This window comes from Carassius carassius, chromosome 43 (genome assembly GCF_963082965.1).
Source record: "Carassius carassius chromosome 43, fCarCar2.1, whole genome shotgun sequence".
Lineage (NCBI taxonomy): Eukaryota > Metazoa > Chordata > Actinopteri > Cypriniformes > Cyprinidae > Carassius > Carassius carassius.
In genome coordinates this window covers 19537984-19555025 of record NC_081797.1, presented here as the reverse complement: position 1 = coordinate 19555025, position 17042 = coordinate 19537984, and the positions used below count along the sequence as shown (strand labels likewise).

The 17042-nt window shown below is 37.8% G+C and overlaps 1 protein-coding gene across 1 annotated transcript; it reads right to left on the bottom strand.

Moving 5' to 3' along the window:
* Positions 1–1015: 1015 nt before the first annotated feature.
* Positions 1016–7899, bottom strand: LOC132124556 (L-lactate dehydrogenase A chain). Its single transcript, XM_059535617.1, has 8 exons — positions 7757–7899; positions 5998–6132; positions 4612–4729; positions 3287–3460; positions 3019–3192; positions 2815–2932; positions 2444–2567; positions 1016–1606 (listed from the first exon to the last, which is right to left on the bottom strand). The coding sequence occupies exons 2-8, from the start codon at positions 6124–6126 to the stop codon at positions 1442–1444; spliced, it is 1002 nt and encodes a 333-aa protein (XP_059391600.1). The 5' UTR covers positions 6127–6132; positions 7757–7899; the 3' UTR covers positions 1016–1441.
* Between the last annotated feature and the right edge of the window lie 9143 nt (positions 7900–17042).

The window sequence follows — 17042 nt, the reverse complement described above, 5'->3', positions numbered from 1 at the left end:
ACGGTTATCAATATTATCACGGTTTTGTTGAAACGAGATGAAAGTGTTCAAAAATAGTTGATGCTCACACTGAAAACATTTCAGCAAGTTTTATATTTAATAATCAACAAACAACTAATAAAACAAGCAACTCTATGCACTTAATTTAAAGAAAGATTAAATTCTGTGGCATTTCCTTCCTTACAATGAAAAGTGTAGAAGCATAGAAAAGCATAGAAAAGTCACTGACTTTCACCATTCCTTCTCGAAAAAAAAAAAAAAAAACATTGTGCGCTGCGCTTGCGTCAGACTGTTGCTGGCTGGACATGATTTAATAGTGAGTTATTAAAACCGCGATAATCAAACACGGTTTTAATGATAATTCATTTTTAAACGATATTACTAACCTTCAGCACATTTTATCACGGTTATCAATAAAACCGGTTATCGTCCCATCCCTATCTGTGACTAATAATGTTAATGAAAACTGAAAAGCTATAAACTGTTGTACTTTAATTTATATATATATATATATTAAACTTTTTATTCTTCCAAATGTTTAAAAACTAATGAACAATTTTGTTGCATTTCAGTCAATTGTTTTAATGCACATTTGGGATGTGAATTAGATTTTTAAGACTTGAGTTGTTTCTTAGTGAGGCTTTAACCCCTTATCTGCTAATATTTGTTCTTACTCGAACCAGCCTGTAGATTGTGATGTCAGACAGATCAATAAAAGAACATGATCATGAATCATGATATATTTGTGAATGGGCAGGACCTTGCATAATTTTTTCACATCAAGTGTGCATAATAAATAATTGTCCGGTGCCACTGATTTATTACTCACCTTACATTATGATCTTGAGGTATTGAAGTCTAGATGGGCCTGATATTGATGCAATACAACTACATGCACCTACATGCAACTACATAAACTTGGACAGATTTTAGACACCATGGTCCACTAACCCAGTTTGTTTCTGTACAGCTGTTATTTCTATTCAGCCTCCAGAACAAAGAGACCGATAGAAGCTTTTGTAGTTTGTCACAATGTTTATTCAGTCATGGGCTGTGTCTCAATTCTACAATCACACGCTTCAAGTAACAGCTTTAACCGTCACTGAAATGATCAATTGCGTGACGCTAGTACGGAATGCTAGTTGACCTCAGAATGGAATAAAATACTCAAATTGCACATCATCTTGTTCACAAGTGCTTTGTTGAATATACAATAGAACGCACACAGACACAAACTTTTACATAGGCTGATGATCTTTTTCAAGACAACAGGAATAAATTATTTCTTCTCTACACCTAAAACAAGGAGCCTTACAATCTGAAAGTCTAAGAGATATCTGATGGTTAAAGGCAGTGAGATTTATGAGGTCAGGAGTAACAGAAGCAGGACTCATCCAGGTTTGTAATGTGACACCAGCTAAGTTTTAGAGGAGACCATGGTTCACAGGGTCAGCTCCTTCTGAACGCCCCACAGGGTCTCAGCGCTCTTCACCAGCTGTTTCTCCTCTTCTGGCTTGAGGGTCATGTGGACAACATCCGTCAGGCCTGTGTTACCCAGGATGCAAGGCACGCTGAGGAAGACCTCTTCATTCACACCATGCATTCCCTGTGAATATGCAACAAGTGTTAGATAATTGTCCTTTGTAGCACTGTTAAAAAAACTAAGCAGGTTAATCACAGAACTAACCATTTTAGATTTCATAGGCTGCTCCCAATAAAATTCTGCTTTATTAGGTAACATCATTTTGGCCTAACATAAAGCAGCGTGTTACAGTATGTGCATTTTAAATAGAATTCAATTCCATGCACTGTGACAAACTTGGAGAAGCGTTTCATCCAAAGTAAGTTGTGCAACTTGTGCGAGTTGTAACTTGCCATCCATGAAGAGTTGTTCAGAGCAGTTACTCACTATATTAGAAAGTTCCATCACTGATGACCAAATATGTGTGTTTGCTTATTGTTAGCAACATGCTTACATATGATCTGTTGGAACCAACTGTGAACGTGCATCAAGTCGTTTGCATGCTTTGTGAGATGAGTGCTATTTCTGGTATTTGTGGGAGTTGATAATATCAGTAATTCGTATGCACTCAAAGAGTTCAGGTACACGGTACATAGGATTGTTAGCTACATGCTAACATAAGATCCAACTGTTAAGATACTTGAATTATTTGTGAACATTAGTCAGTTATTCTGTGTGCTTTAAGTTTTCGATGCATAGGAGTTGCTGTCCATGAAGAGTTTCTCAACTCACTTGGACCTGGACCAGGATTTTGCCATAAAAGGTAGCTGCGTATGTAGTCATTAAATGGCGGTTTGGAATGGAGTTATTATATATACACACACGCGAACTTATATTCTTGCCTCTGTACTAGAAAAATGGATCAAAGTATTTGGTTAATGAAGATTGCTGGTCGCTCAGAAATAAACAAGAACATCTCACCTTGACCAGGGTTGAAACTGGATGACACTTGCGTAGGTTCTTCAAGATGCTCTCACACAGGTCAGCTACAGACATGCCAATAGCCCAGGAAGTGTAGCCCTTCAGCTTAATAACCTCATATGCACTGCCAAAACAAACCAGATTTATGTTAAACACAGATAAACAACCATGAGTCCAGACTAAATGCATTCGCACAAGAACTTGATTCATATGCTTTCTAATGGTAACAGAGTACACATATATCACAGAGATCATACACAAAGAAGAACAACTTGGTCGCTCTCTCTAAAACCTTTCTAAATGTCATCCTGAGATGATTATTAGTGTACTAAACTACTGTATGGAAGTCTAGTGGGTTACAAATTATTCACCTGTCAACCACCATCTTGTGGACGCTCTTCCAGTCCTCCTTGTCATTATCTGTTCCCATGTCAGGGTTCAGACCCTGGAGGGACACTCCAGCCACATTGACTCCGCTCCACACAGGAACTGCAGAAGAAAGAGGACGTTTACATTTTATGAAGAAAATAATTGGTGTTCATTGTGCTCTTGAAGCACATCTGTGCAGTCCTCACCGCTGGAGTCTCCATGTTCTCCAATGACCCAAGCATGGCAGCTAGATGGGTGAATGCCCAGCTTCTCTCCCATCAGGTGACGGAAACGAGCAGAGTCCAGGTTTGTGCCGCTGCCGATCACACGGTTCCTGGGCAAACCGCTCAGTTTCCAGGCCACGTAGGTCAAGATGTCAACTGAAGAGAAGACAACATTGGTTTACAGTCTCGGAGGCTACAGGACGTCAACTGAAACTTTTGAGAACAAAAGTACGGCCCAGGTATGACATACCTGGGTTTGAGACAACCAGAAGGATGCAGTTGGGGCTGTACTTGATGATGTTGGGGATGATGAACTTGAAGATGTTGACGTTCCTCTGGACGAGGTTCAGCCGGCTCTCGCCCTCCTGCTGACGAGCTCCAGCGGTCACAACAACCACTTTGGAGTTTGCCGTCACGCTATAGTCTGGAAATCACATGGAATGATCAATTTTGGAAGGTCCCTACGTTCCCTTGGTTTCTATATTCCTGTCAAACACTCTCTCAAGGCCTCTTCAGACCAAGCCTAAGTTGATCGTAAAAACCACTGGCACGATTGGCCTCTATGATTTGATTATGCTTGCGATGTTTTTGAAAAATGCACCCAAAGACTAAATAATTGCAAATTTTTTATTTTTCTGGGGCGCCCAATTCTGTTCCTAGAGATGTACATCCCTGCAAAAAGTTCAGCTCCATCCCTGATCAAACACAACAGATCAAGCTAAGAAGATCTTCAGGAGCACTTGATAATTACAGAAAGGTGAATTGGATCAGGACTGTTTTCAACCCTGCTCCAGGCGACCCACGGTCCTGTAAAGTTTTTCCAACCCGTTTCAGCTCACCTAGCCTGAGATTTTTAAGCAATCCTGAAGACATTGATAAGCTGTTTAAGGTGTTTGATTAGTGTTGAAGCTTGGTTCCAGGTACAAAGTTAAACCCCTAGGGTTTAAACTGCATACAAGAACTCCTACAGACCAATTTACCAAAAACTTTATTCCGGTTTCGAAAGGTTGTTTTGTTTTTTTAACAAATTGTTGGATCTTTTCTTTCATCATTTGGAAAGAAAAAAAAGCAATAAGATTTAAGCTTTACTAAATAAGCCAGGTTTATTTCAGTTAGTCTGACTTATTGTCAGTTAAATTGGTTCAAAATAAGTCAGACTAACTGAAATAAGCCTGGCTTATTTGGTAACCGTGTTTAATGAAACAGGCCCCAGGTGTGTTTAAGGTTGGAGCTAAACTCTGGCACAGAACATGCGTGCTAGCTGGCCATAGGTTTCGCAGGGTGTTCAAACGCAACGCGTCTGGGCTTTTAGGAGGATATTGATTCTTCTAGCTCATAGATAACTGGTAAGTTATTCAACTCTTTTGTTAAGTAAAAAACAACAATAAATGTCTGTCCTTTTTAAAACCTTTTATATAACTGATAAACATGCAGCTCCATTTTAATTGCTTTTAATTATTTAGTCGACAATTCACATTAGCACTAATCAAACCATCTGCTCCTTATCAACAGCCATAAATTCACTACCACCCACCTCTCATATTTTCTTTTAAATGGTAGATTATGAAATCTGACCTTTATCCGCCACGATCTTGTGCGTCTTGAGAAAGAGGCTTCCATGCTGCAGGTCCATAGCCTCTCCTTTCAGCTTATCTTCCATCACATCCACCAGCGCAAGTTCATCAGTCAGATCCTGCACAAACACATGCATTGACATCAACACCACTCTACTGATAATACACTCCTATACGCAGAACCTGATTTTAGCAAGTGAGACATGTTCCTGGGACAACATCTTTGTTGGGGTTATGGGAAAAACTGGACACAACATGGCATTTTATTTCATTTGGACCTACACAAACAGTGCAGATTTATTATACCAGTTAAAATGTTATTAAAATCAGAGAAGTTGTTGGAGTAGTAGTAGTATATTTTTTATTTAATGCCATCTCATCATCTTAGACCATGTTCATGGCAAAACACAAAACAATAAAACCCAGCTAACAACCACAAGTTATATTGCCCAAGATTTTGAATATTAACAAAAATGTTAAAAGGTAAGTTCACTCGAGAATGAAAGTTTTATTAAAGATGCACACACTTTATTTCACGTCTTCTGAACTGTTGACAACAAACACCCGCTTACCCCCACTGAAAGACTTGGAAGCGCAAAGACCATTTTTAATATAACTCCGATTGGATTATTCTGAAAGAGGAAAGTCACATACAGCTAGGATGCTTTGAGAAGGAGTAGAAGATGGACGAATTTTCATTCTCGGGTGAACTAACCCTTTAATATGAGTGATATGAGATGTATAGTCATTAATAATCTTTTTTTCTCATTTTCACCACTTTTCTTTATAGAAACAGTGAAGATAGACAAATGAAGGGAAACGTTGTGAGCCAGATTCAAACGCACTGCTTGCAACAGAATCGTGGTTCAAAATGTTCACACATTTATAGCAACCACAAGGCACTTTTCTGTCCTTTGTTACAGCAATGCAAATTTTACCATTTAGATCAGTTGGGGGGAAAAAGTCTAATTCTATTCAATTTATTTTAATATTAATTATGTTTAAAATCAATTGAGATTTGAATAATGTCATTTAGGTAATTTAACAGGTCTAATTTTACTCCATTCATTTTAAAACCAATTATCAATTTTTCCCAGTCCCTTTTTGTAACTGTAAAAAGGTTACTTGATAATAATAATAATGAAAAAAAGAATTCCACAAATTAAAAAAAATATATATATAATAATTATTCAGCTTTTTAAATTCGTAATCTGTATAAATTAAACCTTCAAATTTGAATCCATTTATTTAAAAAGAAACCATAAATATTATATGATTTATTTATAGAATGAATTTAAATGTTTTTAATGGCAGTGCATGTATGCAGTAGTGGGTTCTGTAACACCAGGACTGTGAAGGCTGTGATGTAATGCAGAGACTCACTGACCTTGAGGAGGATGCTGACGGCTGCAGCCATCCCAACCATCCCCACACCCACCACGGTCACCTTGTTAGTGGGCCCCGTGGGCTCCTCCTTGCTCACGTGAGCGATGAGCTTCTCCTTTGTAGATGCCATCTTCAGCTGCAGGACACACAAACTCATCAGCTACCATGCATTTCAATGCATTAATGATCTGCTTTCAGCATCAATGCTCTTCAAGACCGAATGAAACAGGATCTTGTAAATGATCTGTTAAGCGCTTAACACTGGGGGGGGGGGGGGGGGGGGCTAAGGGATGTAGCCATGTGATTTTATCTTCACGTCAAGTGCAGTGAGGAAAAGGTTAAAGGTGTAAGAGCAAAGCGCTATTTTCATCCGTCACGTGCTCCAGCCTCTGCAGTGCCGTGTGTGCAGACGCACGTAGAAGAAAGATCTGCAGGATTCATACAAACTTGATAAAAAAGCCCCTCACTCATGATTCGTCACAGGCACTAAAGAGACCGTCCCTAAAGTTTAGTCATCCATCATCACTAGAAAATTAAACACTAAAATTAATTATGCTAATTCTTGACACCATGTAGAACATTTATTATTCAAATTTTTTTTAAACAAATAAATAAGATCATTTTAGAAATAAAAGTTGGTGTTGTATAGATATTTTAATTAAACCGTGAGCATTTATTTTAACAATAAGCTGGAAAATTTAGTATATCGTTGGATGTCAAGAACACTATTTATTTGTTTGTTTGTTTTTTTGCAGATGCTTGCAAGATATTTTTCATTTAGCTTAGCAACTTAATAAACCACAATAACTAAAGCAAAATTAACAACTATAGAATATTTAGTTTAGTAAAAATCTAAACTTAAGAAAACGTAACCTGAAAAATAAATCTAAAAATATTAAATTAAACTATAATAGTATATCAATGATCCTATAATAGCGTCCCAGATATATATACTACAATAACACATATTCTCAGTCGACTCTGATGGGGAAATCACATGGGGAAATTATGAATGAAGCACTGACGCATCTTGCGGAAAAATTGAGCAAAATGGGACCTTCGTGTAGTCAGGCATCCCCTAAATGCGCCAATAAAAACCACCAGTACCAGAATCCTTTGCAGCTCAGGAAACAAGAAGCGCATCAGATCAAGACGCTGCATCTGTCCATACTGAGGATTTCTAGAAGCACGTAGACTTTAAGTGACTCACAACATGAATTATACACCAACATCCGACAAAACACAACCACACGCTCCAATAGACAGTAAAATACTCCAATAGACAGTAAAATAATCGCTAATAATCGCTTCATGAACGAGAAATGCGTTTGTTCATACGTCCATAACTAAAAATATCTAGGCTATTATATTTCTAAAATATCGAATATATTTTAAACCCAGCTGGAACAGGTCGAGAAGAAGTAAAACCGCGTGGAAACATTAGTAAATTAATATTATTAGTAAATTATATTAATGATGCGACACGTTATATGCGAGTACGTCACATCAGTCTGCAGTCTAAATGTTGATTTATATCAACAGGAATGAATGATGATTTGCTTTCAGCATCATCTCTCTGCATATTATAGAAAATTTGTGTCTAATACACAACTTAATGATAGAAGAATGCCATAATATTTTATTACATAATTTGGAGAGAAAATACCAACCAAAACCGCATATTCTGCGCTTTAAGATTGTAACTTTTTTTTATATAAAATGTGTTTTAAATTCCTGACTAGTGGCAGCTTGTGTCTTACCTGTAGCTGTTATTTGACAGTGTAGTCTAGTTTGAGTTGTTACTCCGCACTGATGCTGAGAGGAAGCGGGGAGGAAGAGGCTGCGCGCTTTATAAAGCGCAGAACGCCCTCACGCTACGTGCGTCATTTGCATATTAATCAGAGGGGCGTGGCTAGGGGTCTCGTGGTGGAAGTCACGTCCATCTGGGGAAGCGTCATGGAAGCGGATGTGGCTCGGTGGGTCACGTGCGAAGCTTTCATCACACTTGTCTGTGTTTCTTAACCTGCATATTTGATTGTCACAAATCATCTGCCTACACAAGATATTTAATATGGAAAATATCTATTGTATGTTTAATGTAAGTACAGAATGTTCCTGTTAGCTGGAAATATTCATATTAAAATAAATACATCGATTTTTTTTTCTCACATTGCATTATGCTTTTATCTCATATTGCAAGCTAATGAAGCCAGTTACTGGATGTAAATAAAACTGCACTTGAAAATGTAATGCAGTAATAAAAAATAAAAAAAATAGATAAAATAAGTAAAATAGATCAAATTAATGTTAATATCTGTTAATCTGTGTGTTTTTAAGTTGAGTTGTTAACGTTTGGACCATAATTGCAAGACACTGAATACACACGCAAACAGCAAACCTCACAAGGAAAATGCATGAACATAGGAAGAAAAAAAGAGGGATTTCGCAAGAGGATGCTGTGAATGTTTCTTCTGAGCATCAGAGTCAGAGGAGTGCAGTGTGAGTGTGCTGTGTCATAGTGAGCTGGCCCCAAAACAAGCTGCCCAAGGAAACGGATGCACAGGAAGAGCATTAGTGTCAGTGGATAGTGTTTATATCTTTAAGAATACACAATGCATTTTTATAATTATCTCATAGCCTATAGCAGATTAACCTAGAGACTGACTACAGACAGATTTTTAAATTGTAAAAAGAGCGTTCTGTGCTGCGAGTTTAACATGTTTGTAATGAAACCGCACCATCTTGTGGTAAGAACAGTGGAATGGACTTTCTGGATAAATATTAAGATTTACGTTTTTTTTCAGTATTTTTTTCAGTATAATTTCAGTTATAATCTTTGTTATTTGATCACTGTTAGATCTAAATGAATGACACTTCTAATAAATAATTGCTATTTTTTTTTTTCAGATTTGAAATAGCATTCCTTTCCTTTCACTAATTTAACTAAGTGGTGAATAAGAAATAAAAATGCTTTTCATAGTTGAAATAAAATCTGTTGCCACATCCAGAGGGCATCTTACCTCTCTCTCGCAAGTAGGGGTAACTGCAGCCTAGAGCAATGGGCGTGCCAAAAGGTGGGCGTGCCGAAAGGGTTCTCTTTGGTGGAAAGAAAGGTAGGGGGCGTGGCAAAAGCTTTAGTGAAAACTGGCTGTGCCGCCTAAAGGTGAGCCATACTCTTAATCGATAGATTAATAGAAAGCGATAAATTAAACACATAATCCTATAAAACCAATTTAAATTCATCCAATGTAAAAACAGCGTTAATGATGTTAAGAATATTATTTTAAATTACTTTCGAAAGTACCTTCAAAACGGCTTACTGACGTCATCACCACCGCACGTTTAGGTCTTAGTTTATCAATAATCAAAAACAGATTACAATTATTTTTGAGAATACAAACGTCTCTTAACACGGTTAGTCGCACTTGCTGTTCTTAAGTTAAAGTCATTTAAAGTCAGCTGTATTTGTTAACATTAGTGAACTAACAAGAACAAACAACGTACAGCTGTATTTTTATAAACTAGCAAAGTTTAATAAATACTGTATCAAATGTATTGCTCATAGTTAATGTTAGTTAATACATCAGTCAACAAATGAAACTTTATTGTAAAGTGTTACACTAGAAAACTAGGTTTTGCCTGATAGAAAAAAATAAATATGACAAAACCATTAAACTATCAAATTTAAAAATTAGTCAGAAGAGTTTAGTAACCTTGTTTTAAGTGACATTAACCAATTAAGCAAACAGACACAGCTTTATCCACTAAAACATTTATTTAGATAGATAGATAGATAGAATGATAAATAAACCACTCATTCATTAATTCAGTCTGTAGTAGCAGTCCATAGAACAGAATCCAGCAAACTCTTTGTCTGAATAGAAAGCTGTGAAGATCCCTTCTTTCCAAGACCACAGTATCTACAGCCATCACACATCTGCTGAGCTCCAGCTCCACTCTGCATGTCTTCCTCACATCTGGACTGACAGACTTCCAGTCAACCATACCTACACAAGAGAGAAACAAATGTTGAGAGATTCAAACAAGAAGTAACCAATAAGTAGAATAAAATATCCAATAAAACAAGAAGCGCAAGTGTCTGAGAGTGCAAGTCTGCAGCCAGCCCCTTCTCCATTATATTATAATACAACTGTACTGACTCTTCACGGAAGATACTGCTTCCTGTGCATGGTTTCTAAAAGAATGGAATCACAAAAAAGTTGACTGGCACTCATCTATACCACAGGTTATACTAATATTTACATTTACATTTATTCATTCAGCAGACGCTTTTATTCAAATTGACTTACAAATGAGGACAAAGTGGAAGCAATCAAAAACAACAAAAAGAGCAATGACATATAAGAGCTATAACAAGTCTCAGTTAGGTTAACACAGTGCACGTAGCAAGGGATTTTAAATAATATAATAAATAAAAAGAAAACAGATAGAATAGAAAAAGAATAGAGCAAGCTGTTTGGTTCATGTGCATGTACCACTCCAGCATGTTGGATTAACTTCAAAAGAGTGAATGTCCTTCGAGTGCACTGTGGGCAATGGTACAGTCAAGGCATGAGGATCTAATGCAAGAGGCAAATCATTCAGAGTAACGTTACTGACAGTGCTTGTCTCCATCTTCTAATGTTGACAATGTGCCTCTGAAGGAAAGTCAGTGTCTTTCTCAGGTGTGGTGGATATACAATGTTGAACACAAAACACATCCACAAGGCTGTTATGAAGGCTTCATCAAGGCTGGTGCACTGACACACATCTATTCCATCTTCTGTCACCACACTGAGCGCTCCTCCTATGATTGACATTTTACAGTCAGTATCCATCAGGTGTATGGTAGGAAAGGTGTAGCCGGGTCCCCCTTTCATAAAATAAATAAATAAAAAGAATAACAACAACAATAATAATAATAATAATGAGAAAAAAAAAGAAAACACTTTTCAGATTCATCAGATTCTGTTGCATCCTCTTTGGCTCAGACAGTGTAGCTACATACACTGCAGAACTGCAGAAACAATCAGAAGCTAATGTATAAGGTTCACAATATACCATGCATTTCATGTTCTTGTATACACTGATGAATCTTACATTGTTTTCTAAAACTGTTGCTTTACATTTTTAACAGATGGGCTAAAAGGTACAGAAGAATAAAATATTACCTTAAAAAGATTTGAAACAAGATATTTTACAATCGATGAGTTTTTTTTAATATACTCACTCCAGCAGGTGTCCTTAAGTATGTGTATTTTTTGAGTACATCCTCCTCAGACATTTCTTCAGTGCTTTCTCAGCGTCTCGAGGAGCATGTTCCTGTCGTGTGGTCTTTGACAGTCGAAGTGTCTGGATGTGTTTCTGAAACTCACTTTATAACACATTCACATGTGCCTCAACAGACACTGAATCCTCCCCAACACAAGCTTCCTTCATCAGAACAACAGAAACAGATCATGCTTAGACCGTGACAGATATGAAAAACATCTAAATACTTACTCAACAAGGTGTTTTAGAAAAAAAATAATCATAAAAACATTGAACTGCATAAACATTAAGATGATGGTCAGGCAGTGAAGAAGTGGAGTACATTCAAAAAGGATTTAAATATCTGTAGTACATTATCTTCCTTACATTAACCTGCACTAAGTGAAAATGTAAAATTGATTAACAGTGCAAAAATAAATTATGCATATGGCAGTGTGCTTAAATATTCTACATTAACCTGTCAGACTGTGAATTGATCATAGTACAGTTACAATAGAGGTGGTAATAATTATTATACTTACAGGATGTATTCTGTACTCTATTGTACAAAAAGGACGCAGATATAAACTATCATCTCTGAAGGATTCGCCGTCGATGCGGTCATCGTTTTGTCTCACTGTACATATGTCTTTCAACAACAATAAACTAATTACTAAAGCTGCAAGATTTAACGCAAAGGAAAAATTATGATCGTATTGTAATAAACTTATCTTAATATACATATTTGTGGTATATAAAGTATAGATAAACGTATAAACGATGAATAATTACCTCACATCTTATCGCCGCCACCTTGTCTAAGGAAATTACGTAAATGTATATTTACTGCTGATTGGCCAGCACAGTAAAACTCCTTTCACCAATGAGAAACCTTTGGCACGCCCCTACCTTTCGGCGCGCCCATTGCTCCAGGCTGCAGCTACCAGGCGGGAAGGAAGTCAACCGGAAGTTGAAGTCAGCCGCGTGCCGCCATCTTGTAGCAGAACTTCACCTGCGTTAGCATCCCATTGACTCCCATTCATTTTGGCGTCACTTTGACAGCGAATAACTTTACATCTGAGGCGTTTAAAGACTCCATTTGTCCATTATTTATTTCTAAAGATACACGACAATGTATAAAGGGCTCCATTACCATCTATGTTACATAATGGCCCCGTAGAAACAGTTTTTATAAAAATAGGCTAACGATTGCGTCATAACCACTCGACTCTCTGTTGCACAGTAGAGAAATTACCGTACAGACAGGAGGAGAAGCTCGCAGGAAATCAGGGAGATGTCAAGAGAGAAGCCCATTTTAAAATACTTTACAAAATAATTAATCAGAATACTTACTCCTGCTCACTCACGCCAAAGAACTCCCCGCTCAAGCTCGCCGTCTCTGCAAGATTAACGATGGCTGTTTTCACGCACAGCTACTAGAAGATTTACATCTGTCAGACAGGTTGCTGACTTCATCAAGCTTAGTTTGAGTCTGCGCGTCAGAAACGGAAGTGCTAAAAATCGCTAAAAATGGGCTTCACTTGTCTCAACTGAGTTCCAATGGGGTTGCTGTGTCCATTTCTTTTACTGTCTATGGCAGCTACCCCTGTCTCCTCTCTCGTGAGACCTAGGAAGTGACTAAAACTGTAGTTCATCGACTGGCCGCAAGAGGCTGGCTCCAAAAGGGACTCCCCATGTTAAAATTAAACTTTACAAACTTTACAGCTGAAAAAAAAAAAAAGCTAGGTGGGCGTGGCTTCAGCAACCAGCTCCCGCCTCTTTGCCCATTTTCGATTATGTGGGAGTGATGCGCAGCCAAGATGGCGATGGCTGGCCCCGCCCACTTTGAACTTAAAAAACGCTCTTCAGAAATCGATGGGTGACGTCATGGACACTACGTCCCTATTTTTATACAGTTTGTGATCCTTACATTAAAATTGTGGGTTAATGGTCTTATTTGCATTTTTAGCTGTGTCTGTGTCATTGATCGGACAAATGCAGCGACCGGTTTACATAATCTATTTAGAATTTTGCATCTTCGTATTATATATTGAATTATATTTTACTGGAAACTCAAGTATATACATAATGTACTTTATGTTGTAGAAAAAAAATGTGGCAGTATCTTGAGCTTTTGTTACACAAACTTTATTTCATTAAAACCTCATTAAAATACCATTAAAAATTGACTTCAGGCCGATGGAACTGGAAGTGACTATAAAGATAAGAATAAAAAGAACATTACGTTGTGTATTTGGTGTAATGCAATGTTTTTATGCGGTTTAAGGTTAAAAAAACACATCATCCACATACTGTACGTTATTGTTTCTCCTCTATGCCCCGCCTTCTGAAACGCTTCTAATTTTTACAAAGCTTATCGTTTCTGAAAAGCGAGGTGTGCTCTGATTGTCCAGCTATGCATTGTGATTGGCTGAATTCCTCAAGTGTGTGACAGATTTCAATAGTCTTTGCAACCTTACAGATCTTCTTTATGCCCCAAGAGCTTGTAACACTCCAAAGAGAAAGAACCAAATATAATTGAATCATATGACCCCTTTAAAACCATCAAAGGTGCTCATTTTTAGAATGCCAAAATGTTGTCCTGTGTCCTGATTCAGGGGTTTCAGTGTCATGTAAACACAATCCAGCCATTGTGTCTGCATTCACAGATCAACTTCACGTCAAACTCCACCCCCTCTCTTTTGAAATGTTGGAAGAAAGGTGGAGAAGAGAACCTGAAAGTTGCAGAAACACTCATTGTCTGTTAAGAACACTTGCTGGCAAAATAAAACCCACCACTTAAGGTCGACTTTGCACCAGAGTCATCCTCTGGCTTCGGCTATCCAAATAGAGAAGTCAGGTTATGTTGCCAAGTGTAAGCCCACCTTGTCCGGATTGACTGATGATCTGATCTTCTTGATCGGGTCACAGTGATCGCATGTTAATGCCGAGAGTAAACAGAGCCAATGTTGTGGTCTGTATGCGAAACTTTTCAATAACACAAAGGAAAAACTTTTAATGTTTTAGTACATTGTTGTCATGTGAAACATTTCTCTATCTGGAGTTAAAAGCAGGGTTTAGAACAACGGCGATAAGCGCAGTGTGAAAAGCCCTAAAGAGAGATGAAGAAAAGAACACAAAATAGCTAAACAAACAAACTTTACAGAATTTTTTTTCTTCTTTGAATCCTGAGCTGTTTTGCTATATACAGCAAGTTTAACTTTAGCTATGGCATTTGCTCTGTTAACATAAGAAAAAAAAATCATTTATTTCTCTAATGTTTACTCTCAATCCATCATGAAACATTCGTTTGTGACTTCGGGGGTGAGCTGCCACAACACGGTTATTGCACAGAGTTTTGAGACTTTTCACAGCCGATGGCAACACAACAGTCATATGGGCTTGGTTTGACTGAGCAAATAATCACATCACAGCTTTCGGCAAGTCTCATTAGATCTCCAAACTACATTGGACCACACAGGTGCTACATGCACCATCATTTGTCATTAAGTGTTGTGGTTCCATGTGACTCTACATCCCGCCAGCCTTTTTGTTTTATTCTGTGCTTCAACCTTCTCCATCTCTCCATCAAGTAAGGCAAACTTTCCCTTCTCTCCTTGTCTTCAAGATGTGCAAAGCTTACAGCAGCTAATCATGTAAATGCATCATAACCTCAACATTTCCAGTGAGGTTATTTTAAATCCTAATTAACCCCAATTAGACATTGATGAAGACTATCAGGCTCCACAGAGATGCACCATGGGAAGTCAGCATGGTAGGGACTGTAATCTTCATGTAATCAGCTATTATGGCACCACAGGGAAAGCAAATATCCCCAGGGTTTTATGCCCTTATCAAACTTCTTTTTCAAGTAAATTATGAAATCAGTAGTTAGTACTCGGGTTGAAATGAGGTGTAAATGAAAGCAAGGTTTGATTATCAACCGTAATTGATGCCCTTTGTTGCCACGCTGTGAATGAACAAACTGACTCATATTAAAATTTTTAATAAAAAAGATTCTGAGAGAAACTGGACACAAAATAAATTCATTTTAAAAAAAAACATTAAAAAAAATTAATAATCTAGGAACGTTCGTTTTAACGTTTTACAACCATAAAATAAAGTTGGAGGGAGTTTTTTTTTTTAGATAATCATAAAAAATGTATACAGAACATTTCACCTAATTATTATTTTAAAGCAAAGTTCTGGAAAATGAGAAAGAATGGTATTTCAATAAAATGAATTTTTTTTTGGAAACTCTTGTATAATCTGAATACTGATTACTGATTTGTTCACTTTCATGTAGCTGCATGAACAAATTGCATTTTTAGCCCACCAAAACAGGTGAAGCTCAGTGCCTGTATAATCCATGGTGGTCTCAGGTCATGCTCCCTCAACAGGATGGCAAAATGCCTTCTTCTAAGGACACAGTGCAACCTGCGGACACTGAGGGCAGTTCATGTTCTGGGCAAACTGAACCAAGAGCTGGACATTTTGTCCCAGGGCAATGTATCTCCAGGAGAACGGAAACTACACCCACAAATGACTCTTAAAGAAGGAAGGTGGACTGCTTCGCCTTAGAAGACAACATTCACTGCCCAACTAATTTTTGAAGGAGCAAGATGCCCTGGTCCACTATTGGCCCAACACTCACCTGTAAGTTTTCCCTCCAATTGCCTGTTTCCTCAGGTCATCTGGCGAGTCAGGGAAGTCTGATGCAGCCTCCTGGCCGATACCGTTCAGGACAGTCCTCTCTCACAAGCGAGAGGCAGGATTTGGTGTCCCCAGCCCAAGTTGTTGAGCCTTCATGTTTGGTCCTTTGACAGGAGTCTTTACAGCTCTCTGCGAGTGTAACTAACACTATTTGGAGACTAGTGCCATGTCTACAAGACACCTCTATTCCCTTAAGTGGTCTGTGCTTTCAGTGTGGATTGCAGCACAGAATAAGGACCCGTCCTCGATTGACGTGTCATCTGTGTAAACCTTTCTGCAAGAGTTGCTGGATAAAGGGTGCATCCCTTCCATGCTCAAAGTATATGTGGAAGCCATTAGGGTGAATCACCCACTAGTGGCTGACCAGTCAGTCGGCAAAAACAACCTTGTTGATAATTTCCTGAGGGGAGCTTGAAGATTGAATCTACCTCTTCCTCCTACTGTGCTGTCCTGGGACTTATCCAAGGGTCCCCCTTTGAGCCTCTCAAGTCAGCTGACTTACAGTTCAATTCAATTCAAGTTTATTTGTATAGTGTTTTTTACGATACAAATCGTTACAAAGCAACTTTACAGAAAATTAAGTATCTACAATATTTAGTAGTAGCTTATCAGTGGTGACTGTCAGTTTATGTGCATATGGCAGAAATGTACGGGAAAATAAATTAAAGACAATCAAACAGACAATTAACACTATTAACAGCAATTATTATATGATGCAATTAAATTTGTAGCAAAATTTGTTAGTTCTGTTTGTTGTTTCAGGGTATGCATCATCTGGGGTCCTCTGAGGGGTCAGCATCATCTCTTCTCAGGTGTTCTGGATCTAGACTGGAGCTTGTGTAAATCCTAGTTACATCCCGTGGCAAAAACAGAGAAACAAGTAGAGACATAATTAACGTAGCTACTGTTCCAATCAAGTAAAATTAATTTGTCAAACCCACATTAAAGAATAATAATGCGCATTTGATCAGATATAACTGCAGCCCAAGATTATGAGATGCATTATTCGAATGCTTGGTGAAAGAGATGTGTTTTTAATCTAGATTTAAACAGAGTGTGTCTGAACCCAGAACATTATCAGGA

Coding starts and splice junctions, on each gene's coding strand:
- LOC132124556 (XM_059535617.1), bottom strand. CDS start 6,126: ATGGCATCTACAAAGGAGAAGCTCATCGCTCACGTGAGCAAGGAGGAG. Junction 2,568..2,814: donor CACAAGATGGTGGTTGACAG/GTGAATAATTTG, acceptor TTGTTTTGGCAG/TGCATATGAGGTTATTAAGC. Junction 1,607..2,443: donor CAGTTTCAACCCTGGTCAAG/GTGAGATGTTCT, acceptor GCATATTCACAG/GGAATGCATGGTGTGAATGA.